This window comes from Bipolaris maydis, assembly GCF_028858645.1.
Source record: "Bipolaris maydis strain C4 unplaced genomic scaffold PSV08scaffold_9, whole genome shotgun sequence".
Classification (NCBI taxonomy): domain Eukaryota; kingdom Fungi; phylum Ascomycota; class Dothideomycetes; order Pleosporales; family Pleosporaceae; genus Bipolaris; species Bipolaris maydis.
Window position 1 is genome coordinate 1,710,188 of NW_027093865.1, and position 27,601 is coordinate 1,737,788.

The 27,601-nt window shown below is 50.0% G+C and overlaps 9 protein-coding genes across 9 annotated transcripts; 5 read left to right on the forward strand and 4 right to left on the reverse strand.

Moving 5' to 3' along the window:
* Positions 1-151: 151 nt before the first annotated feature.
* On the forward strand, positions 152-1,494 carry PSV08DRAFT_205295 (uncharacterized protein). Its single transcript, XM_014228673.1, has 2 exons — positions 152-214; positions 358-1,494. The coding sequence occupies exon 2, from the start codon at positions 411-413 to the stop codon at positions 1,323-1,325; it is 915 nt and encodes a 304-aa protein (XP_014084148.1). The 5' UTR covers positions 152-214; positions 358-410; the 3' UTR covers positions 1,326-1,494.
* A 1,916-nt stretch (positions 1,495-3,410) lies between these two features.
* Positions 3,411-4,618, forward strand: PSV08DRAFT_372265 (flavoprotein-like protein; the record flags this gene model as incomplete). The annotated part of the gene is made up of 3 exons (XM_014228675.2): positions 3,411-3,802; positions 3,885-4,083; positions 4,172-4,618. The coding sequence occupies 3 exons, from the start codon at positions 3,411-3,413 to the stop codon at positions 4,616-4,618; spliced, it is 1,038 nt and encodes a 345-aa protein (XP_014084150.2).
* A 3,343-nt stretch (positions 4,619-7,961) lies between these two features.
* Positions 7,962-9,648, forward strand: PSV08DRAFT_392906 (uncharacterized protein). Its single transcript, XM_014228678.2, has 4 exons — positions 7,962-8,147; positions 8,213-8,421; positions 8,472-8,818; positions 8,866-9,648. The coding sequence occupies exons 1-4, from the start codon at positions 7,998-8,000 to the stop codon at positions 9,375-9,377; spliced, it is 1,218 nt and encodes a 405-aa protein (XP_014084153.1). The 5' UTR covers positions 7,962-7,997; the 3' UTR covers positions 9,378-9,648.
* A 1,766-nt stretch (positions 9,649-11,414) lies between these two features.
* On the reverse strand, positions 11,415-12,632 carry PSV08DRAFT_226031 (histidine phosphatase superfamily). The gene is made up of 2 exons (XM_014228680.1): positions 11,717-12,632; positions 11,415-11,656 (listed from the first exon to the last, which is right to left on the reverse strand). The coding sequence occupies exons 1-2, from the start codon at positions 12,582-12,584 to the stop codon at positions 11,475-11,477; spliced, it is 1,050 nt and encodes a 349-aa protein (XP_014084155.1). The 5' UTR covers positions 12,585-12,632; the 3' UTR covers positions 11,415-11,474.
* Positions 12,633-13,429: 797 nt separating this feature from the next.
* Positions 13,430-14,993, forward strand: PSV08DRAFT_311081 (WD40-repeat-containing domain protein). Its single transcript, XM_014228681.2, has 2 exons — positions 13,430-13,818; positions 13,875-14,993. The coding sequence occupies exons 1-2, from the start codon at positions 13,454-13,456 to the stop codon at positions 14,788-14,790; spliced, it is 1,281 nt and encodes a 426-aa protein (XP_014084156.2). The 5' UTR covers positions 13,430-13,453; the 3' UTR covers positions 14,791-14,993.
* Positions 14,994-15,530: 537 nt separating this feature from the next.
* On the reverse strand, positions 15,531-16,147 carry PSV08DRAFT_353109 (uncharacterized protein; the record flags this gene model as incomplete). Its single annotated transcript, XM_066092857.1, has 2 exons — positions 15,531-15,855; positions 15,918-16,147. The coding sequence occupies 2 exons, from the start codon at positions 16,145-16,147 to the stop codon at positions 15,531-15,533; spliced, it is 555 nt and encodes a 184-aa protein (XP_065948964.1).
* A 1,519-nt stretch (positions 16,148-17,666) lies between these two features.
* On the forward strand, positions 17,667-21,398 carry PSV08DRAFT_372269 (glycoside hydrolase family 61 protein; the record flags this gene model as incomplete). Its single annotated transcript, XM_014228682.2, has 7 exons — positions 17,667-17,739; positions 17,791-17,919; positions 17,950-18,106; positions 18,143-19,913; positions 20,505-20,693; positions 20,756-21,172; positions 21,237-21,398. The coding sequence occupies 7 exons, from the start codon at positions 17,667-17,669 to the stop codon at positions 21,396-21,398; spliced, it is 2,898 nt and encodes a 965-aa protein (XP_014084157.2).
* A 477-nt stretch (positions 21,399-21,875) lies between these two features.
* PSV08DRAFT_372270 (ankyrin repeat-containing domain protein) lies at positions 21,876-24,258 on the reverse strand (the record flags this gene model as incomplete). The annotated part of the gene is made up of 3 exons (XM_014228683.1): positions 21,876-22,307; positions 23,001-24,001; positions 24,033-24,258. The coding sequence occupies 3 exons, from the start codon at positions 24,256-24,258 to the stop codon at positions 21,876-21,878; spliced, it is 1,659 nt and encodes a 552-aa protein (XP_014084158.1).
* A 934-nt stretch (positions 24,259-25,192) lies between these two features.
* On the reverse strand, positions 25,193-27,277 carry PSV08DRAFT_226038 (prion-inhibition and propagation-domain-containing protein; the record flags this gene model as incomplete). The annotated part of the gene is made up of 2 exons (XM_014228684.1): positions 25,193-27,046; positions 27,100-27,277. 2 exons carry the CDS (start codon positions 27,275-27,277, stop codon positions 25,212-25,214), a joined length of 2,013 nt encoding a protein of 670 aa, XP_014084159.1. The 3' UTR covers positions 25,193-25,211.
* Between the last annotated feature and the right edge of the window lie 324 nt (positions 27,278-27,601).

Sequence of the window (27,601 nt, forward strand, 5' to 3'; positions counted from 1 at the left end):
GTGAGTGTTCGGCAACATACTACCATGTAGCCGGTATAGGCGGGTTACTATTCCCGGCAAGCGGTTGTCCGGAAGAGCCCGGCAACGAGGCAAAATAGTTTGCCTGAGGAATGTGTAGCGAGACAGGGCAGCAGCCGATGGTCCTAGACTTGCACCGAGCATCGCCAAATCGAAGCCATTTGGCTGTGTGAAGTTGGAGATGGGATACGCAAGGGTTAGTCATCCGGTGCCGTCGACGTCGCCGTCGCCGTCTTAACCCAGGCCCTCGCCCATCTGGCCTGTTCATTCCTCCGCCCCAGCAAGATAGAATTAAGAATAAGAAGCCCAGGCCGTACTGACATACTTACGTACATACAGAAACGAGAAAATAGACTTTGCGCGCTGTCCAGCCGCCCGCCCTCCGCTTAACCATGGCCTCTCCAATGGCAGCCAGCGCATCCTCCGACGAGCGCACCAAGCTGATTTGGTCGCGCGTCTACCAGGAGCTAATCCAGGATGCCGTGCCTGATGCGCGCTTCAACTATGACTTCATGGCCTTCACGCCCGACTTCAGAGGCTCTGCTGCTGCGGTCGAGCGCTTGGCTGCCCTGCCCTGCTACCACTCTGCCCAGGTCATCCTTGCCATGCCCGATAATAGCCTTGAATGCTTGCGCGCCCGCGCCCTCAAGGATGGCAAAAGGCTCGTTGTGGCTACATATCGCTTGCGCAGGGGGTTCCTCGTTTTGGACCCGGGGCGTATCGATGCAAGCAGATACGAACTAGCCGCTTGCCTCGATGGCATGGAGAAGGCTGGTGCCGGCCGGCCCGTCACGCTCGCCCAGATGCGCGATGAGGGTCTTATCATCGACATGTGCGTCATTGGCGGGCTCATCTTCAACGTCCAGGGCGTCAGTGTCTGGGGTGGGCAGAATTTGTTCGAAGTGCAGTGGGCGATGCTGCAAGACCTGGGCGTACTACGCCACCAGGCCCCTGTCGTTGCCATTGCCCATGCCTCCCAAGTGGTAGATGAGGCTCGAATCAGCATGGAGACAATCAAACCGACCAGGCCAGGAGAAGTCCAATGTGACTTTGTCATTACCCCGCATACTATTTTCACAGTCACTGGAGCCGTCAAGCCTACAGGTAGCCTCGACTTCGACACTGTAGATCCAGAAAGCCTTCAGAACATCCCACCACTACAGGAACTGCGGGGTATACGCATGATGGAGACCATCATGCAAAGAAATGGCTTCGCACCTGAGCAGAGGCCCGTGCCCCAGCTTTCTGCTGAGGAACAGATGGGCATTAGCATTGTAGACAGGCTGATGCAAAATCATAAGAGTTGAGCGACGAAATCATACCTACCCGACTCTGTCGGCAGCAATATCCATTCACACCATTATCCGACCAGTGTTTCGTCGTGAGTTTGCTTGTCGCACTTGCACAAGATACACCTCCAGTAGGAATGAGTATGCTGCACATCGCCTTCTCTGCAATTGCATGCAGTCGTTAGATGAGATGTTGGCAGGTACTACCGCTTTGGCAGGACAAAAGCGAAGATGCACTACATAGTAGTGTGCTGAGTTGCTTACCTATGTAACTCGCATGCCAAGCATCCACCATTTGCCTTCTGCCATCTCTCCCAGATGGAGCTCCGCCCCTCTACTAGCCCGGGATTCGCTTTTTCTGTATCACTCAGCAGCCCTTCTCTGCGACTCATTCCACAAGAAATTTCTTTCCAGCAACCTTGACAAGCCCTTCGCTCTTTATCCCCTTTTTGCTAGCTGTTTGGCACTCCTGAGAAACCCTTTGCTTTGCAGACTGAGAAAATTCCTCTGTGATGTATGGGAGCTGGGACCACTGTGTACAAAGACCACAGGGGTTGCGATCGTCGGGATAGATGTATCATGGTTGCCAGCTATGATCTCGTTGGACCAGCAATGTCCCGATTTCCCATTCTCTGTCACTCTGTTTTTTTTTGAATTACCAGTTTGTTCATATTACTGGCCAACTGTCTGGCTTGTATAACACTTGGTTCTACCTGAAATTGCTGTCATGTCACTAGTCAGTTGGACGCAGCTCCACACCAATCTGCTAATCCTTCGTTTTGCAGATGAACATTCGATCAACAGACATACCTCGTTGAGATGTTCCTCCGCCACAGCGTGTGCCTTGTGAGTTACTCCTGACCATACCAACCTCTTCGAGCTGCCTACAGCCAAAAAGAAATTTAAAAAAGGTTGACTGCACAGTTCACTGATGATAGTGCGGCGAGTGGTAAAAAGGTTCAGTGCTACCAAAAGCATACATCAGAAAATAACACCACAGCATAGCTGTGTTTGTCACCTGGTTTGGCCACAATTAATCCAGTCCACCAGTTACTCCCACCAGGTATCAATACGAGAGAAATTTGGGGTTGCCCTGCATGAGTGAAGATTTAGAGCGTAGATAGCTTAAATTTGCACCATGGACAGTAAAGCGACGATTCAATTGATAACAGAGAATGTGAATGATCTGGATTGAGAGAGTGCAGTGTATAACAGAAACCACAGTGTTAGTTTCTGACTGGTTTTGCATGCATCTACAATGCAAAGCTCCTGTCAATAATAAACTTTTCGAATCCCAATCGTTTCGGCATACATGAAGTATTGTACTCCACAACCACAGCATCAAGCGATGCTCCTGGCCTTTCTTACCACTTGACTATGTACCAAGCTGTGTACAGGGGTAAATAGTTCAAACAAACCTAGTGTAAGCACATGGAGTTGGTATTAGTCACATAGCTTCTCATGATGCCGAGTCGGTCTCGGTCAAGCTATCCTGTTCATTGCTCTTCCAAGTTCTCGTCATGTTCTCAAACAACAATTACGACAACCATCACACTGCTGTAAAACATTGCGTATCCAGCATTCGAGACTCTTCCCACTACTGTATCCCGAACAGAAGTCATTAGCATGGCTGAAACAAGTGTGAGATCATCAAAGCGGAATAATCTACTGCTTGATCTGTATCGTAACAATCTCATGATTTGCCACAATGTGGACCATCTTACTATTCTTATCCCAACAATTCATCAATCCTCGGCGACACTGTCAAGGGAAGGATTGAACTCACCACCTGCGTGCTCCTAAATTGTTCTAGAAGACACCATTTTACATAGACGTTTGTACCTAAACATTCCTTCAATGCGTGCTGATCACTGCAAGTGAGATTTGCTTGCAAATTCATAAGTCTGGAGCCGCACCGCTCGTAATCGGGATTGACCAATAGCAAGCAATGAGTGACATACGAAATCTTGGCAGATCCAAAGCAAACACTTACCACTACGCCAGACAAATCTGGGGAATAGCAATCTTGGTCAACGTTTTGCGTAGTTAACTACCATTTCAGAAGAAAAGTAACATTGCTTCCGCTAGCTGCTGAGATCATTCATGTTCCTTTCTCGGCCGCTTGCACGTACAATCTTTTGCAGCAAAGCAGCCGTCCTGCTTACTACAACAAAGCGCGCTCAGCAATTCTCTTGCTCAGTCATTACCACAGCCATGAACAGCGATCTGAACAATACAGCAGCTGAACGCACAAGAGCAGAAATCGCAATCGATTCCCGATACCGGCATTTATCTTTTGCAATACCTGTGCACGAAGATGATGCCTCTATTCGCCAGGCATATCGGCCTTTTTTGCTAGATGCAAAACAAGCAGATAATGATTGGATTGCCAGGCTCGAGCTCAGCACAGCGTTAAAGATGGTGGATGAGCAGGTGATGAAAAATGGCTCTGACAGGATCAAGGTCCTCGTGCTATACGGCAGTATGCGAGAACGGTAATCCAGCTTTTCCAGCAGCAATGCGTCATCTTCATCTGTTCTAGTTCTTCTTCTGCAGCAAGACTGATCAGATGCATAGATCATATTCTCGGCTGCTCGCGTATGAAGCCAGTCGCATCCTATTCCGACTTGGCTGTGACGTGCGCGTGTTCAATCCCACTGGGCTCCCCGTCAAGGACGACGTGCAACACTCGCATGAAAAAGTGCAAGAACTGCGGGAACTGAGCAAGTGGAGTGACGGACATGTTTGGGTTAGTCCCGAGCAACATGGAAATCTTGTAAGTAACACATTATCTGTCCCGTTTCCCATCAGTCATCTGATGTCAGTGGTCTGGAGTCAAGTGCCTAGCTGATGAGCGACAATAGACTGCCGTTTTCAAGAATCAAATCGATTGGATCCCATTGTCCACGGGCTCGGTGCGACCTACGCAGGGCCGCACCCTCGCCATTGCTCAAGTCAACGGTGGCTCACAATCTTTCAACACTGTCAATTCACTACGTATACTTGGCCGCTGGATGCGCATGTTCACAATCCCCAACCAAAGCTCCATTCCTATGGCTTACAAGCAATTCACGGATGCGGATGCTCCGGACGAGGGAGGGAGTAGGCTGATGCCGAGCGGTAACCGAGATAGATTGGTGGACTGTATGGAAGAGTTCGTGAAATACACGCTCGTCATGCGGCCGCATTTTGACCTGTTTGGGGATCGGTATAGCGAGAGGGAAGAGAAGAGAATAAAAGATGAGAGAAAGATGGAGGAAGAGCAGAAGGGAAAAGATGTTGTGAACAACGTTTCGTTGACGGACATATGATGCACGATCGAGCTAGATATTAGCTTGTTTCTTGTTGGACAAAGATACTTCGGCCGCGAAATGGCCGGGTTGTTGTAAAAAGAAGCCCGCTTTTAGGACATGGGGATCAAGTATTGCACATGTTTGGTGAGGAGTACAGATAAGCGACGTTGTTAGATAGCCTAAAATCCTGCATTAAGCCACAGCATCTCGGTCGTTTGGGGAGACTATTAGTTACACACAATCATCCTATATGTAGGTAGACCATGAAAATTTTTCCTCGGAAGCCAGAGAAAGTGGCTTGAATGCGGTTCGAGGGCTAATGACGATGTGTGGATAATCTGCATGTGGGGCTGGATTCGATGTGGATGTTTCCATGCCCTGTTGCTTTTGTTACAGGTGTGTGTATGGGGATCGGATTTGGGGTGGGTGTGAATGTGGACGCATAAAGAGTTAGACTAATGTCAACTATATGTCTTGGTATGTTGAATAAAAGAAGGAAAAAGCAAGATCAGTGGCAAAAATCAAGGAGAAAAAACAACGTGCGTCTGTAGTGGGGAGTGCAACACAAGAATCGAACAAAAAGGAAGCCTCCCAGTGATCCATTCTTCGCTTTCGATTCTTGAACGTCGAATCGAAGTTCCCGTTGTATACGCACAAAGTCATGCCTCGGAACCGGAACCTCGACGACCCACATGGTAAGTCTGATTGTGAGGTAACTGCTGCTTGTTCGATGGCAGAAATGGCTCGCTGGCATGGGATGTAGAGAAGGTGTCAGACCAATGTTGGCAGGATCCGAAACCCTACTTGGCTCTCCATTGCTCTGGGGTCTGTTCGCTAATTGCAACCTTGCCACTCGATACTTGAGCAATCACTCGGCTCAAGCGCGTACCCGGTTTGTCGAGTGCTCTTAGTCCAAGGTATACATGGTTTGGAATCAAAAATGGCGCATTTTACTGAATTTACTTGGTTGCTGCTGGTATATCAAGTGCTCAGGTTCCTGACCTTCCCCATCGGCATGCATCACCAGGTGCGGTGCAGAAGATAGAGTAGACATTGGCGGGGTAACGCTAGCCCCAATTAGTAAGGTATAGTGTTTTCACCCTTACCCATGTTATAGGGGACCCTTGATGGTGAGGGTATTGGTGCGGGAGGATGCATTTGTTGAGCGCGGTATTAAATATCTTGTCAGCCGATCTTGTACGAAACCTTGATTTTTTGAGGTGCATGTACCTGGGTGCGCCTGTTCGCAGCGTCACCGACGGCAGTGGCTGGGATGCGCAGTGTCCCGCGTCTGAAACGCTGACGTGATGGGAGATGGTTAATATCGAACCGCGTCCAATAGCAGTAGGTATAAAAGTCTGATGATAGGGGCGCAGACACAATTGGCATAGGTGTTTTGTATGCAATGCCGTCATCAGCGTGATTGAGCAAAGAGGGCCCAGACTCGGTCACTTGTGTGATCTTCGCGCCACGATGCAGCTCCATGCAGGAGGCGCACAAGCACAGGCAAGCCATTGTTGCAGGAACCATTAAAAGAGCGACTGGACAAGCGGAGGACTTGGCGCAGCCGTTGGCCACGAGGTACTTTCACACGCGTGTATTCAACTTGGATAAACGTCCACGGCAGTCCAGCGTGGGAATTCACCTCCAGTGTCAGCCTCAGTTGGGAGCCGAGACTGATGGACAGGATTAGTCAGACGTGTTTTGGCGGTCACAATGAAAGAGAAGATCAAAGGCGACCAGAAGGTTGTAAGAAAAGACAAGGAAACGTTCCACAAATCGGAAAGGGCATTGTCTGAGTGACAAAGATCCGCGGGGTGACATGTATCGCGGGTACGTACTTTGTCTCCTGTGTAGTGTAGACAGAAGGGTATTAGTCTCCAGGAACCCCTGTATGCAAGGATGGCATGGTCAACCGGGTGGAATGTCACCATAAACACTCGAGTGTTTGCATTACTCAGCCTATAGTTAAGCGAATAGGTTCGCCCTGGAAAGCGCTGGTACCGACAAACTGGTCATCATGCCACAGGCGAGTTTGGCTCAAAGTCAAATAGTAAGCCATCGGGCATTTATCACCGGATGGGATTGGGAGCTGACAGAGCCTTAGTTTCATACACGAAGGACGGACAGTTCGTGCGGCGGGTCTTGGGGGCAGGAAAGTAGGGTGGCGCGTTACAAATGGTCCAAACATGGGGATAGTTGGGTGCCAGTGTGGGCAGAGCCAAGACCAAGTGCCGACGGCCGCGGCAACGAGTCAGGCAGTGAATGTAAGTACGCAGTAGCGTGCTCCTACGGGCATTGCTTCTGCAACGCCACCAGCCATCCGCTGCCAGTCTGTGTGTGTGGGCTGGATTGATAAAGCACAAAACGTTCCTCGGCATCGAGCGCAAGGTGGAAGCAGGCAATGAATGTGGGCCAGCGTGGCTCCACCAAACCGCCCTCTATGGCTAGCGGCCGCATTCCCGTGGGCTGGGCGTGTCGAGCATTGCCGGATGCAGAGAGGCAGCAGTCGTAGTGCTGGACGGAGGGAAAACGACAGCGGGTAAGGAAGAAGTGGAATCGAGAAAGCAGCTTTGGGATATGGCTCCGGGGGTTGTGTGGTCTGGCAGAGTGGGTTGGGCAAGGTGAATGCCGGCTGGCGGGGGCCAAGACGCGGCAGACGCAGGAGACAGGATTTTCGTGCGCTAGGCCGCAGATGGTTAGCGCCCATGTGCCCCACATTCCCGCGAAACCTTGTGTGAGCCGCTCTTCGTCCATCGGCTGGCCACACGGCCAACGACGACAGACAACGGTGCCAGGCGAGCTGCTCAAGCGTCGCCTTGCATCTCGACGACGACGAGGTCTCAGCTATCCGCCGGCCGGGTCGGCAATGAGCCCACTGACATGCGCCACCATACCACAGAGCCGGTGAGAAGCGCAACCTTGTCCAGGCCTCCCATCATCTTACTGCCACCGTACTCACTGACTTATCCTACATCCAGGCATGGTGCGATAGTCCGTCCCCTTTACCAACGCAGCATGTCGAATGTAGAGCATTGTCGCTATAGCCTCGTTTCTGTACCCGTCCTGGCACGGCCTGGCACGCATGATTACTCGACACGCGCAAATCAATGGCCGCCGTCCTAGCTCCACGGGTAAACACCCAGCTTGGTAACGGCCTCGCCCTGAAACGGACCAGACCCTGGATCCAGTATTGCCAGCCCGCGTGCAGTGACCCGCCTCTCTCGTGGCGGCTTGCGTTATGCATTGCCTCCTACGCAGTATAGCTCCACCTCGGCAAAAACCAATCCACCTACCTTACTGTGTTAAAGATGCATATCCCCTCAAGCTCCATGGCCCTCCCGATTTTGGGGCTCTCTGCTGCCAGAGCATCCGCTGCCTCAAAATCACAATCATCATGGCCGTCCCCGATAGAGGCCCCGAGCTGCTCGCAGTCAACATTGCCTTTGTCACCACGGCCGTCTTGGCCTGCCTGCTGAGGTGCTTTGTCCGCGTCCGCATGGTCAAGGCCTTTGGTCTCGATGACTGGCTCATGGTTGTTGCAACCGTAAGTAGCAAAGGAGACAAACAAGTAGATTCACCATTCAATCCAAGTACTCACATGGCACTCAGCTCTTCTTCATTGCCTATACCACGTCCTCCTGCATAGGCATCAGCCATGGAACAGGCCGCCACCACTATGACCTTCCCATCGAGGGTGTCCAGGATGCAAAACATGCCTGGTATTTCTGTTACCTGTTCTACTCCATCTCCATGATCTGCTCCAAAATGTCCATCGGCTTCCTTCTACTGCGCATCAGTATCCGCAAACTCCACACCTGGTGAGTTGCCACAAGAGCGGCCTGGCTGGGCACCCGACTAACCACATCAGGATCATCTACACTGCCATGCTCGTCTCAGTTGTCGCCGGAGGTACCTTTTTCTTTGTCTGCCTCTTCCAATGCTACCCCATCTCGTACATGTGGGATCGCACTTCGCAACAAGGAAAGTGCATCGACAACACCGTCATTACCGCCCTCGGCTATGTCTACAGCATCTTCTCCATCATTTCCGACTTTACTTTTGCCATCATCCCTGGATTCCTGGTCTGGCATCTGCAACTGAAGAGGAGGGCAAAGATTGCACTGATCCCCTTGATTACCATGGGCTGCATCGCAAGCGCTGCCGTCATCGCACGCCTGCCCTTTATCCACTTCTTCAACTCACCGGACTTCCTTTGTAAGCACTCGACACATCGTGTTCCCATCATGTACTAACCCTTGCAGGGTCCACGCTTGACATTGCTATCTGGTCTTCTGTCGAGCAGGGTCTCGCCATCACCGCCGGAAGTCTTGCAACACTCCGCCCACTCTTCTTCATTGCCATGTCCAAACTCGGACTATCAATGCGCAACCCATCCGCCTATCGCCCGTCAGCCTACGCCATGTCAGCTCCGCTTCCAGCAAACGCCGCCGCCTCTGGTACAACGTCCAAGGCTGACAAGCTCCGACCAGACCTGTACAAGCTCTCTGCCACTGTTCAAACCCGCACCTCAGAAGACGAAATCATGCAAATCGGGAGCAAGTCAAAATCGCCCCAGTGGTTCCCAAACGCTCCGCCTAACTCCAAGAAGAGCACTCGTGTTGACAACTCAGACAATGGCAGCGAGCAAAGCCTGAGGAACAAGAGCTCACGGAGCAGCACAGAGGACATCTTCTCCAATGGAATCATGGTTTCAAAGTCATTCTACATCACGGATGAGGAAAGAGGTTCGGTCATATCTGCGCCCTACAGATAGTCCATGGTGCAACGGCACAAGCTACACCGCCCTAGTAGCCTTTACCATCAAACTTAATTTCCCCTTCCATTACGGCTCCCATCCTTTGTCGGATTTCTTGCGGGTTGATCACAATACCGGCATCCGATGGCCATTGTACACCCCACCGATAACAGTCACCTAACTGCTGCGAAACCAAAGGATTCTTACTGCTGTATTGCAGCGCCACCGTATCTCTGGAAAATACGTGCCTACAACTTGGGAAAAGGTGGTGGGACTGAAGGCATGATGAGTCTGGCAGAGTGTACAACCGATATCAGTGGACACGCTAGATACAAATGGTACAGCTTGTACTCAGCAGGGACGACTGTGTAACCACGACATGAGCTGTAGTCCCTCCTTACCAGTGAGTTCGACTCGCTAGCTGGTTCATCATCGTCATTTGCACAACAATCGGCAGGGCCGAAAAACAGATGGAGAATGAAACATCGAAGAAGAAACGCGACCTGGGTACATTGGTTACCAAATTCTGTACATTATCATCATCACGATCAACGGCCTTTGCCTTGTTTTTCCTACATATATACCCATGCGACATACATAATTAGACACCCTAATATTCATCAACTATTCAGAGCAAGTAGACATTTTTTGGTCAGATCCTTGGTGCGTAACAGGAGTGAATTTTCGTGGGGGATGAGTTGTATCGTGGCCAATCAATCATCAAGTCTCCGGAGTGGATTTGACTTTAGACTGACACACTCTGCGATGCAGTAATCAGCTGAGAGGAAACCGGCAACCCGGGGCCGATCACTCTAGCTCAGAGGTGTAGATCTTAGAGACCTAGGGTGTTGGCGCGAGATTCTGCTAGATTCTTTGTACAAGGGTTGCAACGACGTTTATCCTAGTAACCTTAGCACTTGGAAACATCCCGCAACCAATTCCCTCACGTTGTGCGTATTTTCAATTATCTTGGCCATGTGCATAAACGACGAGTAGCTGGTTGTCCCACCACAGCATAGTAATCAGGTACCAAGCTTCACATTTGGCATAGCACCGCTTCCGAGTTCCCCACACGGATTCCAAATTATCTGCGCACCCAAAGGAGCGGATTCCGGCTACCAATCAGACCGGCAAGCTGACGGGTCCACGATTTAGACAGTTGCCATGAACTTGGACATCGGCACATGGCATCACCAACAAACCTTGTCCCTAGGTCGTATGTTTGACATTCGCACTTGGTGTATTTTCCTAGCGGGTGATGTTCATTTGGCGCGTTAGCAGAGTCAAGACATGAATGGGCCAACCAAGTGACAACGTGCTTACTAGCGCAGCCACCCAGGCAGTTTGTGGGCTGAACTGGACATGGGCGGAGGAGGCACAAGGCCGGGTGCTGAACTCCTAGCGGCGACGGTGTGCGCGACACGTCTTCTGGCCCTGCTAGGGGGGGGGGGGGGGGGGGGGGCGATTCCATGTGCTATGATTTATTGCGGCAACTTGCATGCGATGTGAAGGAGGGACGATAACGAGGTGGTTAGTGTGGTTAGGTACGTGGAACTCTCATGTCGGCATTTCCGTGGTTCGCTTTGCCAAACAGTCCTACTGCGCATACATCTTGACATGCAGGTACCAAAGCTACGAAATCCTGTCACCTCAATCAACGCCATGTCGAGGTGTCATTGTTCGACGGCACAGCGTAGATTAGTGTTTTGATATTACAGGTGTTCATTCCAAAACCCGAGGCTCTCGATGCTCGGGTCGGAAAATGTGGATATTTACCCACCGGAGAGAGATCCGAAGGCGATGTACGAACCAACTGGGAGCATCCTTACATTGTGCTTTGCATGATGCGGACTCGATAATCTGGGACAGCAGGGTTAGTCCCATGTAGCAGATGACGTCGGCTATGGATGTGCTGGGATTATGCTTGTCGAGTTCACTCGATAAGTACAAATGCGTGCCGAGGTACGAGCAAGATTTCGACTTGCAGATACACGATGTGAAAATGTGAAATGGTCATGTTCGAGATTGATGCCGTGAGTCAAAGGGATAAGTGTCAGCACTGAGATGAGAATCAATGTATTTGAAATATAGACATAATCCAACTTGGAAGAAACTTTACGAGCAGCAAGAACAGTCATCGCAACTCGAGTCGCGGATGGCAGGGGGCACAGCGCATGTTTTCTGGGGGTCATAAGGCAACGTCGCCGTTGGCGGAGGACGCGTGTTTAGAATAGTGATCTTGAGCAGGACGGGAATAGCAGATCCAGTGCTGAGTCTGAATGCGCGGTGGCCCAGGACTAGGTCACGATTAGTACTAAAGAATGTCGTGAATGCTGGTTTAAAGAGAGAGAGCTTACCGCGTAGTAGACTAGAAATTTCTCCCGAATGCGAGGTAATAGAAATATACGTGCTATCGTCGTTGGAAAAGATGTCGTCAAGCACGGCTTTGGAGCGTGCGTCCTGGTTCTCACGCGGCTCAGCGAATAGCTCGGTCCAGTAGGGGTCTTCCTCTGCGAATCCCTCTTCAAACTTGAAAGAAGGGAAGTTTTGGCGGATAAACGACTTGCTACGGCGACGGTCGCAGGTATGCGCACTGATGCCTTCGCGAAGAAGCTCCTTGATAACCGGCACGAAACGCGTCTTGCTGGGCAGCTTGACTCCTTCAAAAGTGAATTTTGCAGTCTCAAGGCAGCGATACAGAGGGCTGGTGTAGAAGGACTGTGGCGGAGAAATTTTCTCGTCCTTGATCAAGTGTTGCCAGAATGCGTTTACGAGTTTTGCTTGCTGTACGCCGACTTCGGTGAGCTTTGCATCAGCCCATGTGACAGTGCCGTTGCCATCGAGCTCAGACCAGTAGCAGTTCCATGCTGGAGTGCCATAGTAGGATTCAGCGGCATTGTGAAAGCCTTCGCCATGGCGGCCCATGAAGACAAGGCTGTACCGCTCATTACGCGCAGACTGCTTGTTCAGGGTAGAGATATAGTGGGCGAGACGCTGCCATTGGGTCGATTCCTTGCCGTCTGGGCAGGTCGCGTCAGTTGGATAGGTACGGTTGATGAGGCCAAAGTTGCTGGCGGTGAAGTCGAACGTGGAGGGGTTGGTAGAGTTATCGTCCTGTTGAAAGATGCCAGTAATGACAGTGTAGTCTATGTCCTTGGAGTGGCGGTGGGCATTGACGGCAGAAGCTACCGCCAGGAGGCCGTACAAGAGTGACGAGGCAAGCATTGTCAGCCACTTGGAGATTGTGTCGGAATTGCAGTGAGCTCAAGGCCTGACATTGTGATTGAGAGGCCATTGTCCGACTTTTTAAAAGACCGCATGATGTCGGATGCAATTGTGCCGTTCGTACAACCGTCAAGATGGCGGCGAGCAGGGGATGGCTGTAACAGCCAATCAGTGACCCACGTGAATTCGGCTGCCTAACCTCGTAGAGCCTGAAGTGTGGAGGGAATTTTTCGACCTTCCTGTTATTGAAGTGGCGTAGGCACGACGGAGCAATGGGGCAATGGGGCAATGGAGCCATGTGATGGAAACCTCGGATACGAAAGAAGCGTGTTCTCTGGAGATCCTTTGATTGGAGTTGAATGCTTTTTAAGGGTGTTTGCCGTGCAGGGCAATGTGTTCTGCCGCTCCAGCAACCTGGTTCTTGGAGCGATTGGTCTTCTTTTGGAAGTTCGAATGGTGGACTGGAAGCTTAAAAAGATAGAGATGGCCAGAGTGGTCATTCGGGGATGTAGATGGAGGCAAACGTGCCATGAAGGCTACTTGAGAGATTGCAGTCGGCGAAGGCGATATGGAGTCTGTGTATACCGCTTTGCCGTACATGATTCCAAAGAATGAGGGTATTTATCAATCAAAGTAGACGTGAAGCGATTGTCTCTAAGAAAAGTCAAGGTCGCAGGCGTGTATGTGCAATCATGTACAGGTAGCACCGTAGCACGTGATTCCTATCACGTGCCAGGCACCTGCCAAGCCATGCGGCTGTCGCTGCCATGCCGCGGCTCCACTAAAAATGTTGAAGCTGTCGCAAAACGGAAATACACTCGACCCATTGGACCATCTCTCCATTTATCCACATTCCACAACATAGCGTCATGTTCGAGAACTTGTGTGCTCTCCCTGTGGAGCACGATATTTTTGTGCAGACGGTCCACCCCCAGCAGCCACTTGTAGCAGTCGGCCTGGCCAATGGCGATGTTCACACCTACCGCCTCCCTGCGGGCGCAAGCGATGACGACAACGACGACGACGACGATAATGACACGACATTAGCATCCGAAAGCGGCTTTGGAACCATCGACCGCATCTGGCGCACAAGGCGACACAAGGGCAGCTGTCGGACCCTTGCATACAGCGTCGATGGCGCGTCCCTGGTCTCTGCGGGCACCGACGGCATGGTCAAGGTTGCAGATTCCATGACCGGCCAGGTGACCGCCAAGATTGCCATTCCACTGGACCCGTAAGTCGCAGCAAGAGGCGAGCATGTACGAAGCATTCATCACTGAGACGGAATAGCTCCAATGGCGGCATCGACGCGCCCACACTAGTCCACGCCCTGTCACCGCAATCCCTCATCCTCACCACCGACTCCGGAGCGCTGCACATATACGACATCAGGAACCTCAAAGGTGGGGAGAAGGTTTCCCTCAAGCCGGAGAACACTCACCGCCCACACGACGATTACGTCTCCTCGCTCACCCCACTACCCCCGACACGAGCGAGTACAAGCGGTTTCAGCAAGCAATGGGTCACGACAGGTGGCAGCACACTGGCCGTCACGGACATCCGTAGGGGGGTCATGGTCCGTAGCGAGGACCAAGAGGAGGAGCTGTTGAGCTCTGCTATTGTCACCGGCCTCTCGACAAAGGGCTCTAATGTAGGCGAGAAGGTCGTGGTTGGCGCCAGCAACGGTGTCCTTACCCTCTGGGAGCGTGGCGTATGGGATGACCAAGACGATCGCATCATCATCGACCGCTCTAAGGGAGGCGGCGAGAGCCTTGACGCCATTACTGTGGTGCCTGATGGTGTTGGCCCAGGCGGAAAGATTGTTGCCGTCGGTATGGGCAACGGCAACATTCGCTTTGCCAAGATTGGCCCCAATAAGATTGTCGCCGAACTCAAGCACGACGAGCTATCTCATGAAAGCGTCATTGGCCTTGATTTTGATGTCACAGGCAGGATGATTAGTAGCGGTGGCAAGACGGTCAAGGTGTGGGGCGAGCAGACGTGGCAGGACGTTGACGAAGACGACGAAGACGAGGAAACCGAAAATGGAAAGCGCCAGCACGACAGCAACGACAGTGACGATAGTGATGGCATGGACGACAGCAGCGAAGAAGACGAACCCAAGCAAAAGCGAAAGAAGAGGAAGAAGAACAAGGGCCAGCAAGCAAAGGGGCACGGCATTTTGCACTTTTCTGGCCTCGACTAAGCCATGCCTTGCTGTTCTGTTTCCCTCAATTTGCATTGGTATTCATTGGGAGGATTCTTGGATAACGGAGGCGCATGGTCCAAGCGGGTTTGCATTGTTGTACAGGCACAGGAGTTACCTCATCTCTGCACCAATCAATCGTTATAATAAGAACAAACAGAGCGGTGATCAATGCAACCACCTGATCCCTTATCTGATTGATATGATAGAGCCCCAGTACCAGGGTACTGGTAGTAACTTTTGTGTTGATCATAGTAACCACGATGGGGCTAGTTTCGCGTTGAAATCTGCCGTTGAACGGGTCATACCAATAGCCTAGCATTGTTCGTCTGGGAACATGAGCTTCCAAGATTTTGTCACCTACTTATCACACTGCCCTCAGCACTACGCTTGTGCTCCAGTTATCATCTGCAACATGGTGGCCGACTAATCATTACAATCGGTATTGAAACTACTCATCATATAACTACGCTGCTCATGCTAACACTCTAGTTCTAGAGACAATATCCATCGCGATTATTGGTTAAACGCGACATGCAAGTTCCGCCGCAGCAGGCAGCTGGGTCATTCAAATCGCAGTATTCATTGGATGGGTTGCAGCAAGTACTGGTTCCGAACGAGGTTCCACAGCGTCCCGTACAGCAGTCACTGGCCGATGTGCAAATAGAACCCATCCCAGCAACCTTGCAAACTGGTTGCTCAACCACGCAAGCTGTTGTCGTTGCCACCCCATTGATTGTCTACTCAATATTAGCCATCACTTCGATGAATATGGTATAAATGAGGAACAAAGATAGCAGAAAAAAACGTACCGGCGCAGGAGCAGTGCTTGTCAGGGTGGCGGTAGCAGTCGGCTTCAAGCACAAACAGCTGCATGCCTCTGATACCTTTGCTGCCGCGAACATTTGAAGTTGGGGCAGGATGTTGGTGCGCTTCTGAGCCATCCAGCTGGCTTCCTCGGAGCGCTCAATCTCGTAGTCTGCATGTGCTGCAGCAATGTCTCGCTTCTTCCCAGGGCATTGAGCACTCGTCACTGTGATTGTTGTCGTACTAGTGGTACTGGTTCTGTTGATTCTTTAGTCTACTGGTGGCCATTACATACAAGACCGACAGTTCAATGCGCTTACACAGTTGGAGCAGTAGTGATTGTTACTATTGTACTTGTTGCTGGCGCCTTGATGTACGAACGGCAGAACGACGTGGCTGGCGGACCGAGTTTCTTCAGGACACTCAAGGCATTATTGAATTTACCGCAATTGACAGGTGATGCGTTAAGCAGGGCCGCTGGTGTTGGCTCGGGTAGAGCAACTCCCAGGACACTGGTAGCAGCTACGAAAACAAGCTTGAGAGCGAGCATCATGTCAACTCTGAAAGGAAGACTGTGAAAGACTGCTTGCTGTTTACGCCGTGGTCCGTACATGAGCTCTTTATATAGTTACCCTTTGATCGAGAAACGGCACAGCTGGAACGCCATCAGACGAAATTAGCAAAGCTGAAAGCGCTGTTCAACTCAATGTATTGCTGTGGCGCTCTCGTTTTCAATCCGGATTTTGCAAAATAATGGTTGTCCCAGTATGTTTCCATTCCATGGAGCCTTTCCTGACTCGCATGATACCGTGCATCGCACCAAAATCTTGGTCATTACTGTGTTCAGCTTAGTGGCACTACGAATCCAGATTAAGCCGGCGAATCGCTTTCTAAAAGGGGATACTTAGTTCTTCCTTTGTGCTCTTTTGGAACGATGATCCTTGGGCTGGGCGAGGCGACTCAGCAATCATCAACGTGTCCATGCGTGAGCCTGATCACTTGCCCGTGACAATCAATTATCCATTACCAACAGCACGCCTTAAACAGCAAATCTAAACAAATCAGCCATGACCATGCTCGTATCTGCATTCTTGAATACCGCTGGGGTGGACCACAGTTACCATTCTCGATGTCCAACTCTCGGTCTCCCTATAGTTTTGTTCTGTTGCGCTCCGTATCCAGGATTGGTCCTATGCTACCGCATTATTAAGAACCGCGCCACATGTGAAGAACGCTACTGGCCCTGGCCCCTTTCTTTGCGGCGTGCCGCACTTGATCAAGGGCAGCGGTAGGCAGACCGAGTCAGGCCGCCTCGCTTGGCGCGTTGTTCGCCCAAGACCAAGATCGACCCACAGGGCGTTGGCACATGAGAAAATGCGGAGAGTTTTAAGTTGGCCTTACTAGTGTAGCTCTATTGATACTCTGGGGAAACTTCTGGTAGTAAGATTATTAGATCTGCAGATGCCATCAAGTGGACTTGTAGCTCCTGCAGATATCAGTACATGTGCTAAAACGAATTGTGGAAGGCTTACCAGACATATGGGAGCCTTAACAGCCACTCCGAAATACCACAAAGACTAATCATGTTAGCCCGATACCTGTTCTCCTCTACCACCAAATAGCGCATCACAATCTCCCAAAGACCGCGCTTCTCCCCACTGCTCTCTGTTATATTGGAACACAGAGATTTTCATTCTCTTCCTTCTATGAATTGAAATTTATTTGAAATTGCGAACGTTAACTCTGACGGATGATTCGTTCGGCAGCACGGAACTGCTATCATTTAGAGGCCTGGAAATACCCTTGAAGAAGACGAGCCAACCTAGGTTCTGCATGCGTCATCTGCTCAGACTTACCAGGAACCCGTGAATCTACATATGTGCACGCCTAAAATTCAACTTTTTGTCTGGAGTGACCAGGAAGAATACAGCTTTGGAGATTTCGGTATGTATACACGATCTCTTCGGTTCTCGGTATCAACCATTCCCTTTCTGGCCTAGCCTGTTATGTTGGCATGGCTGAAACATGACAGCATCGCTCCTTGCACACCTTTGCACGCCACCGATCAAATGGCCGACTTACAGAAATCATATCGGCATATTGAGCATGCGTCAACGTGTCCATGCGCCACAGACCCGCAAGGTGCGAGGCTATCATAAAGACGCAACCAGCCGGTGTTACTCACTACCTCAGACGACTGTAACTGCTTCTACTCTGCACTATCCAAGACATCTGTCTTCCAGCCCGCTACTTCTAATGGACCAAGTGATGCCACTGGTAATCTGGATGGGCTTGCCCTAGATCACATCCGTGATTTTGTCAGTAAAAGGCGCTTGCAGAGAGGCGAAAAAGACACTCGGCCTCCTTCAATATCGCTTTACCAACCCCTTGCCGATGGTGAGATACGCGTTCTGGAACTGTCTCCTGGGGATTTCGAAGACCCCCTTTACGGCAAGCTGCACATGGTCAACATTGACTTTTCACATCCATCAAGGGTTGAGCATACCGTGTATCCTTTTGACAACCCCGCAAACACGAGTAGAAGGACATTTACATATACGAGACATACTAATCATGCAGTGTCCCTGACTACAGAAACTCCTGTATGGTATACTGCCATAAGCTACGTATGGGGAGCGCCAGTATTTGACCAGACAATTTGGTTGGGAGATATGTCTCTAAAAATCTTGAAGAGCCTGGCTAGTGCTCTGCGCTACCTGCGCTTGAAAGACAAGAGTATATTCGTGTGGACAGACCAGATCTGTATAAACCAGCAAGACATAGCAGAGAAGGGGCAACAAATTCCACTGATGCGCATGATCTACTCGCATGCAACCAACACAGTTATATGGCTTGGGGATGATGATGGCGAAGACCCCGTCGGCGCTCTCGACTTGCTGGAGACTGTCTATGCTCGATTACAGGGAACAGATGCGCAAGTAACACCGGCAGACTTTGCCAGATTAGACTTTCCTCCCGTCTCGGACCAAGTATGGTGGGATGTCCGACAACTTCTCCGGAGGCCCTGGTTCAGTAGGCTATGGACAATACAGGAGGCGGTGCTATCGAGAAACTTGTTTGTCAAATGCGGCCACGCATCAGTCTGCTGGGATGACCTTGCAGCTTGGTGCTATTGCTTGGAAGAGACCGGAATACTCCGCTGGCTCGTCAGCAATGCAGACTTGGACCTTCAACGTCCCCTCCGAGAGCATACCAAATTCTTGCCGCCGCAGGGAGCCGTGGTTGTGGAGTCCATCCAAGCGGATCGTCTTCAAAGCATGGGCCTCATCCAGAAGGAGTATTTACTCAACATCCTAGTATCCACAAGATATGCTCAGGCAACAGAGCCTAAAGATAAAGTGTACGGTGTCCTTGGAATAGCCGACTCGAATATTGTCCCAGATTATTCTCCTAGTCTCTCTGTAAGAGAAGTGTATCGCCAGGCCTGCTTGACGCAGCTACCCCATCTGAAGTATGAGCTGCTAAGTTGCGTCGATCACGATCAGCCATTGCAGCCATCGTGGGTTCCGGACTGGAGTACCCCGCGAGTTACTGAAGCGTTGGGTTACTCGACAAAAGCTTGGGCTCTGTATTGCGCTGGAGGCAGACCCGTAAATGGAAAGGAACCACCCAGAATGGCACTGAGAGAGGACAAGAACGCCCTCACGCTGACAGGAAAGGTTTTCGATATGATCATCAGTGCAGGCTGTGTTTGCGAGGATGCTGTGCTTGACATCGTGGACCCCAAAACCAAAAATCGCGATCTGGCATCATACGTTGATCTGGCACTCAAATCGAAGCAATGGCACAAGTATCTTATATCTGGTACTTCTATTTACAAGGCTTTCATGAACACTCTACTTGCAGGACGGGATGGCTCTGGTGCCTTGGCCCCGACAATCGATCATGAGGAAGCTTTCAGCCTAATACTTGATTCAACGACTGGACAAACGCCTTCTTTGCCTGGTCAGACCATCAGTACACGTCGGCGGAAGGGCCACTTCACACTCGAGAATCTCAAGACCCGAAAGCCGGCCAGAACTGTAGAAGATTTGCAAACGGCGCTCCGGGCCGCATTGAGCATGCGCCGATTCGCTGTCACCAAGCAAGGTTACTTTGCACTCGTTCCGAGGGGTGCGCAGATCGGCGATGAGATCGCAGTATTTGATCGAGCCTGCGTGCCATTTGTGCTGCGACGGAAGAGTAGCGGTTCAGCGCAGAATGATTTTGAACTCTTGGGCGAATCGTACGTCCACGGCGTCATGGAGGGAGAAATCATTAATGCGGATGACGTAAAACTCGAAGATATCACGCTCGTTTGAGGGCGCGGCGGATACTCGATCAGCCGAAGCATATCCAATTTCATTCTGAAACGGGGTTCCCACGTGATCCTGCGTGCGAACACTACCATGTATGTATCGTGTCCTGGGATTTTACATGTTGCGGCATATAGTGCGTACTAGCTTAGTTGGTCACAAGCTACACCCCTCATATAAACCGGCATTTATACCCAACAATTTTCGCACAACGTTGTCTCGCAATCTACTTCCAACAATGCGATTGGCTCATACCAGGGTCACGTAAACCTCCGACGAACCCTCGGCATGTCTTGTATATTGCTTAATCTATACTACTGCCACTACACGTTGTCGGCGGCACGTGTTCCGAATGTAAGATGGGGAAGCCGTCCCGCTAGGATTTCGAGGGGGAGGCGAGCAGCTAACACAGCCATCGGTTGGTGGACATGGTAAAACGCTCCACTTGTTTAGATTCTAACATGCGGACGGAATGGCATCGTTCACTACTAGTCTTGCATTGTTCGATATTTAGGGGTATTGTAAACCCCAGATTTCTGGCCAGGAACCTGGATGAGCAGACTGGAAGATCTTGTTTAAAAGGCGCTCAAGTCCTCATCCATTTGGCATTCAGCACCCACACACCACTCAAAGAAGACACCGGCGCAAAACATCAACATGAGAATCTCAACACCTCTTGTTCTCACGGCGGTAGCCTCCTCAACCACCGCCCACACCATCTTTCTTAGCCTTAACGGCGGTGCCGTTGGCGACGGAGTTCGCGTCCCCACATACGATGGCGTACGTCTCACTACATATCCAACTATCCACCGTCTTCCTTCTCTAACCTTGAAGACACACAGCCCATAAGCGATGTAACCACCAACTCAATAGCGTGCAACGGACCCCCCAACGACGTCCCTGCCAAAACCAACACCGTCATCACCGTCCAAGCTGGCTCCAAAGCCACCCTGACATGGCGACACACACTCACCTCTGGGCCCAACGATGTCGTAGACGCCTCACACAAGGGTCCCGTCATGGCTTATATGAAGAAAGTCACCGATGCAAAGACGGACTCTGGCGTCGGCGGGGGCTGGTTCAAGATTGCACAGGATGCTTTTGACGGCTCGAAATGGGGTGTCGATCGCCTCATTGCTAACCAGGGCAACCAAACCGTCACCATTCCAGCATGCATTGCACCAGGCCAGTACTTGCTCCGAGGTGAGCTTATTGCGCTTCACGCTGCTAGCCAGCTCCTCGGAGCCCAGTTCTACATGGTGAGTTTCCACCCCCCTTTTTTGGTTCTTTCTATCGAGTATTGTACTGATGCGGCGAACTTAGGAATGCGCACAAATAAATGTCGTTGGTGGCTCTGCTAGTAAGACTCCTGCAACTGTTTCGTTCCCTGGAGCGTACAAGCAGGATGATGCGGGTATCGTCTACAACCTGTACGCTGGGTTAAAGAATTATACCGCGCCTGGTCCGGATGTTTTCACTTGCTAGAGATGCGGGTGATTGGTCTACATTCACTGTAAATAGTTCTCAGGATAGATTCATACCATTAGAAAATCTTACAAAATCAACACCTGGGTTTAGAGCAGCCGTTCAACGACGGCAGTTGCTTTTATCACGTTCTTCACATGGAAGTGTACTTGCAGGTGTTCTTTTCTTCTCTAAACCTTTTATCAGACTCTTGCGTCTCAAATATATGATGGTTCGTCCCTCTAGGCGTCACTGATTTGATCTTGAGCTTGCTATGTCTTGCAGTTTATCTTGACTTCCATGAGATCCATGCTACAGTAACACGGCCCAAACCAGTTAATTAAGCATCCTGTCCATTATCCATGCTTCCAACTCTTCCTTATACAGCGGACCTGCATAGTCTAGCGGTGTATATCCTTGATTGTCTCGAGCGCTGACATCAGCACCGCCCTGGATCAAAACTCTGATCGTTTCTGTATGATCGCTTTTCAGCAAGCTCTAGCTGTGCGCAAGAATGGCACAATGCAATGGTATCTTGCCCGATGTGTCCCTCGCTTCTAGGTTGGCTCCATGCTCGTCCAAGGGCTGCACAATTTCTGGATAGATTGCTTGTGCTCCCATATGCAGAGCTGTTGAACCTTCATAGTTCTTTTCATTGATACTTACTCCTAAGAATATCAGCAGCCTGAAGATTGATATTCCATCTTCCGGAGCGATGTTCCAAGCAAATTGATGTAATAGCGTGTCCCCGACATGGCTTTTCGCTCTGAAATTTAGTCCTTTAAGTAGAAAAAGTCGGATCATTGCTTCGCTTCCTGAATCAACCGCCGCATGAAGCAATGTACCGCCTCTATCATCTTTGACCCAGATATCAGCTCCCATATCGATAAGCAACTGTACGTTTTCGACGATACCACTTTGGCAGGAGGCCTATAACGGAGTCCTCCCACCATAATACTTTGCTTCAAGATCCTCTCCTCTGTCAAGAAGTAGTTTGATGATTCGCTCGCAATTAATATCTGGAATTAAGGACAATGGGGCAATCTTTAAACATGGATCGTCAGACATTGCGTTCGAGTTTGCGCCTAAATCGAGTAGGAGCTGTATAGACACCAATTCTCCGTTCAATACTGCATGGTGCAGTGCTGCAATACCGTCCGAATCAAGTTTGTTAATGTCTGGTCCCCTCTCCAAAAGTATCTTCAACATTCTTTTGTTACCCCAACGAGCTGCTTGGTAGAAGGGATTTGGGCCGAACCGGTGTATCGTGAAAGCTGCATCTTGATCAAGAAGTTGCTGTGCCACTACTTCATATCCGTTTTCGAATGATCGCTGTAAAGGCGTGAAACCATCGTAATCCTCTATATTAACATCGACTCCGTGTACAAGTAGTAGCTGCACTACCTCGTCGTTGCCTCCTTCAACAGCCCAATGCAAAGGCGTCATTTCTCGTTGATCCCTTTGATCAAGAAAACACGGTGATTTGAGTTCCGGGTTGTCTTGGAATATCGCTGATACCCAGGATGACACTCCGAAGTAGCTTGCTATATGCAGCAAAGGAGGAGTGGGACACAACCAACTCACGCGCACCTTGAGATATGATTCCCACTAATTGGCTCGCACCGTGGAATTAGTTTGAAAAAAAGAATATAAGTCGTGAAAAAGTTCGTTGGCAGCGTCGAGACAAAGTCGGGCATGTTCATTCCAAAACCTGGTTGTGTATAGAAGGAGCGGTGAATACTCGGAGTTAATATCGTTCAGATCCATCCATGTAGTGCGAGAGTTGCTTTGCGCAATACAGTCGAAACACGTACGGGTAATGCTGCGATGTGTCTCTTTCTGTCGAACACGAAAAAACTCCAGAATGTCGTTTCTATCTCTGTTGCAGCGCAATAGATAGTCCCTTACTGATTGATGGATAAGTGTAACCTCTTCACCCTCAACCTTCAGCATTTGACCACAAAGGGATATTGCATCAATGGTTGTCTGCTTAAGGAGGATAGATGTAGGTACTGGGTCGATGCCTTTGGAACAGATGTTATGGGGAGTTGGTTCCAGACCTACAGCTTGAGCCAGTTCTGCAACTTTGAGGGGGCACTGGGCAAGGCAGACCCATTGTAATATCAACGATAACGTCTCTCGGTTATCTGAAGGAATCGCAAGTACCATATGATCATACATGTTACTCAGATCAATTAGTAGTGACTTTAATTGCTTGCACACTTGGCTCCATGTACGCATCTTCAAAAGGTCGTTAACAGCAAAGCCTACCCATAAAAATGTGCCGCTAGCTCTCGAAAGCAAAGCCTCATGGACTGTTGGGCGAAAAGATTCGTTGAATTTCTTCTTCTGAAATAGTTCATCTATCTTTTCGCCAACGAACAATGCGATGTCGCCATCACCATCGAAAGCATGATCTTTATCTAGGTCCACCTTTTTACAGCTCTCCAGTCCCTCTAATTCACGGCTAACGATGATAAGGCTGACGAGATTCTTAGGCTCATTCGGCGAGAGTTGGGAAATAGGCTGGTGAATGAATCTCGGTATAAGAAATCTTTGCGTGTTCTCATCGCACTCATCTAACCCATCCACTATGCAAAACAAGCGGCCCAGCGTCGGATCAGCTGTAATTTTTTTCGAAGATGATCCAAAGACATGCCAGGGAAGACAAAGTTTGAGTTCTTCGCTCAGACATCTCGAGGTATGGGAAGGCGTGTTTAGCGAGCTCTGGCTGTTTGTCTATAATCTGATATAATAGTCTCCTCAATAGACCTGTGCCCTCATTCCGCTTTTTGTGAATGCAGAAAAAGTACACGACTTGTTTTGTTTTTCCGTTTGATAGTTCCTGCTTAAGTTGCTCCGCTAGGAAGATTGAGAGCATGGTTTTGCCTTTTCCTAGTCCTCCTGTGATCTAGAGCAGAGGCGTTTCCACCCCTTTCCAAGATCGATACTCCGCATTGTTCTTGATCCACTCACAGGTCCCAGTAGCTCTGGTACCTTTAGTAGTTATTAATTAGCTCGAGAAGGTCGACCTCGGGCTCGGAAACGAACAATGCATCTCGGCATAACTTTGCTCGCTGTTCGACTGTCTCTGTGAAGTCTCAGGAGGAGCTGGGATATCGAGCGATGACATTCAACATGCCCTGATGATTTGCATAAGACCCGAAGTATACATCGCGCGCGGATTCCATAGACACCCTGCGATCCATTCTGTATAGTTCCATGGCTAAGATTTTGATGCTGTGGAGATTGACCTGCAAACATCGCTCTGCAAGGCAGGAGTTGATCCTTGCGAAAATCCGGTTGTGGTATAAATCTTGCAGTAGCATAGATGGTGGAGAAGTATCGAAACCCCCGAGAAAGTGTAAAAAATCAAGGGTCAGAGAAGTGGAGTTATGTCTGTAGCCAAGCGGGGTATGCGGCGCAGGAGTAGGAAATGGAGGACTTGGCAATGTTTCACAGGTTTTGCGCCCCCAACACGTGAATTTATACAGTTAAGTACCAGAATAAAACGTTTACACTCAGGTACATCTGGCGGAGCAATACTGCTATGGAACACATTGATGCTTTGAGCTTCCTGTGCCGCGCGTCGACGGAGCTGTATTGGAGACAGTTGCTGATGCAAGCTACTAACATACTGCAAGGCGGGATGTCGGCAATAAAGCTGTTTGTGGAGCTCGGGTTGGTATTTTGACCTATTTCGATATCAATACTAAAAGAAGACCTATAATGGCCACAGGATGTCGTAAAAGATTCATGGGCAACGCTGCCTGCGTGTTGCTGAAGTCACTCCACAGAGCTATTGCCCTTTTGTTCAAGAACTTTCAATGCTAACTATATTTCTTCAGCAATACGCTCCAGCTTTTGTACAAAGTTTAGGTCTGTTACTTGCTCTATTTGCAAGGAAGCATTTGATCCTAGCTGAGATTCGATATCCATGTTCAAGCAGTGCTCAATGATTTTGCATAGCGAATGCCCGCATGCAGCACTGATCTGCGGCAAAAGAAACTCTGAGTTCACTGTGTCAACTTTGAAACGACTCCGTAGAAGCTGCTGCTGCGTTTTTTGAAGCATTGGTGGTCTGGCCTTTGAAAGACTCTCTAGTCCAATGACATCCTCGATAGGACGCCAGAGCGCAATTTCAACCATAATAACGCCTAGGCTGTAGATGTCGTACGATTTAAGATAATTGCCGTCTGTTTGGTTCGACTGCGCGTTAGGATGACGGTAAATGTCTTTGGCAGGCTCAAATATAGGTTTCTCAGTCCATTGATCCATGTTGCTAGGACGCGAAAGCTCGAATCCAGAGACGAATGGTGATTGAAGATCCGGGGAAGAGACAGAAGTAAAGAAGATGATGTTATCCGATCGGAAGGCCTTGTGTAGCCAGTTCACGGCATGGAGGCCGTGCAGACAGCGAGCTAGAGCTGCGCAGAGTGCTATACGTGTGCTGAGCGAAGGTTTTAGGGGTTCCGCGAGCAACTCTCGAAGAGTGACAATTTTGGACTCTGTACTTGAAGGCCCTTCAAAAACAAGCCCGAAAAGAGTCGCGTCATCTGCGTCTGTTGCCTTGATATACCCAAGACATGGCGGCGCCCGGAAGCCATCTGGCTTGACTGAGCGTAAGAGATCTGTTAACATGCCTATCCTCCACTGCATTTGCACATCGTCGGGACGGAAAGAAGAGATAATTGGAACCTCTTTCCACTCTATCCAGACTGTTTTACCATGATAGTTTGCCCATGTTCTTTGCTGCAGGTTCTCGGGCTCAAGCGCACCTTCCTTGAACTCGAAGTCCTCTAGCAGAAGCTGTGCATTGTCCAATTGAGTAAAATCTGGAGTATCTGGTGGGTCATTCAAATTGCTCATCTTTGTGAGTTGGATTTTGATCTGAACTAAGCGTTTCAGGTAGATTTTCTGCTTATCCTGTGCCGCCTGCTCCTCCACAACTGCTCGAGACAATGCATTGTTCGCTATGTCAGCTCCTGGAGGAAGGTTCCGTTGGTATTCTGATATTGGCGATAATGCCTTGACTAGTGCTGTCAAATCAACGACGTCATTGCGAAGCTGCAAGATCTCCAAGTAGGCCATATTCATAGAATCCTGTAGTCTCCGGAGCTGTGAGCTATCCAAGAGTGCTACGAGAAAGGAATTCAGATTCTCAATCTTCGAAACTAAAACTTCGAAAGATTGCTTATCCACACTTGCCCAAACCAGACGTTTAGGCTCTATGGCTATTGTCCGCAGACTTTTGGCCGTTTCAGCGATGGTTCGTCTAAGTCCACGAACTGGATTAGCAGCCTCTTTTCTTTGACTTGCAGATTTCGGGCCCTCGCTCTCAATCTGGTCGCTCCGTTTCAAACAAAGAAGGCCCATGAGATCACCTTCTGGCTCAGAGTGATCTTTCCACTCGATATCACTGTTTCCAACGATCTGTTCATACTTGCCATTGGATGCTGCGAATTCGTCAAACAAGACCTTGATTTCGGCAAGAACAGCGAGCAACAAAGAGCGGTTGACCTGGAGGGTGCTGCAGATGACTCGGTCTGCGTTCAAGACACCGGCCTCGAGTGCAAAGTTGAGGAAGCGCTGTTGCTCGATGTGAAGGCGCACTAGTATGTGACGATGCGATTGTGGCAGATTTGCAGCTTCCTGGTAGAATTTGTAGCCTTCACGCAAGGTTAGTTCTAGGTACATGGACACGGTTGGAGACGCCGAAGACCTTTGATACAATCATCCGCTAATTGAATAATCAGTGATGTCACGCCAACCGCAGCACCAAGAACGGATAAGGGATCTCCCATAGTTGAGGCAAAGAGGGGAAAATAGGCTAAGCAATGACTACTGGTGGCAGTCGACCCGTAAACCTGGACGATTGTGTGACTTTTCAATGTTCCCATAACATCTCTCAGGATGCCAAGATGTTGCCGCCTGTGGGGGAGGGGGTGGCGGCACAGCCCACCACTAGCAGTAGTACAACGAGTGGCTGAAAATGTTGGGGGCCGAAACGCTCCTTGTGCGCGTGCACAAGCGTTGCGACTGTTGCAACCAACACCACTACCTCGTGTAAAGCTTTGTACAGAGTACATTTTCGTGGTTAACCCTACTGGCTCCTCGCCTGGTCGCTCTCCTTGTCGCGACATTCCTGCCACCTGCGTCAATATAAGATAGATAGCCAGCAGCCGATCTGTGCCTTCTTACGATCACTGTCGATAATATCTTGG

Coding starts and splice junctions, on each gene's coding strand:
- PSV08DRAFT_205295 (XM_014228673.1), top strand. CDS start 411: ATGGCCTCTCCAATGGCAGCCAGCGCATCCTCCGACGAGCGCACCAAG.
- PSV08DRAFT_392906 (XM_014228678.2), top strand. CDS start 7,998: ATGGCCGTCCCCGATAGAGGCCCCGAGCTGCTCGCAGTCAACATTGCC. Junction 8,422..8,471: donor ATCCGCAAACTCCACACCTG/GTGAGTTGCCAC, acceptor TAACCACATCAG/GATCATCTACACTGCCATGC. Junction 8,819..8,865: donor CAACTCACCGGACTTCCTTT/GTAAGCACTCGA, acceptor TAACCCTTGCAG/GGTCCACGCTTGACATTGCT.
- PSV08DRAFT_226031 (XM_014228680.1), bottom strand. CDS start 12,584: ATGCTTGCCTCGTCACTCTTGTACGGCCTCCTGGCGGTAGCTTCTGCC. Junction 11,657..11,716: donor AATTTCTAGTCTACTACGCG/GTAAGCTCTCTC, acceptor ATCGTGACCTAG/TCCTGGGCCACCGCGCATTC.
- PSV08DRAFT_311081 (XM_014228681.2), top strand. CDS start 13,454: ATGTTCGAGAACTTGTGTGCTCTCCCTGTGGAGCACGATATTTTTGTG. Junction 13,819..13,874: donor ATTGCCATTCCACTGGACCC/GTAAGTCGCAGC, acceptor GAGACGGAATAG/CTCCAATGGCGGCATCGACG.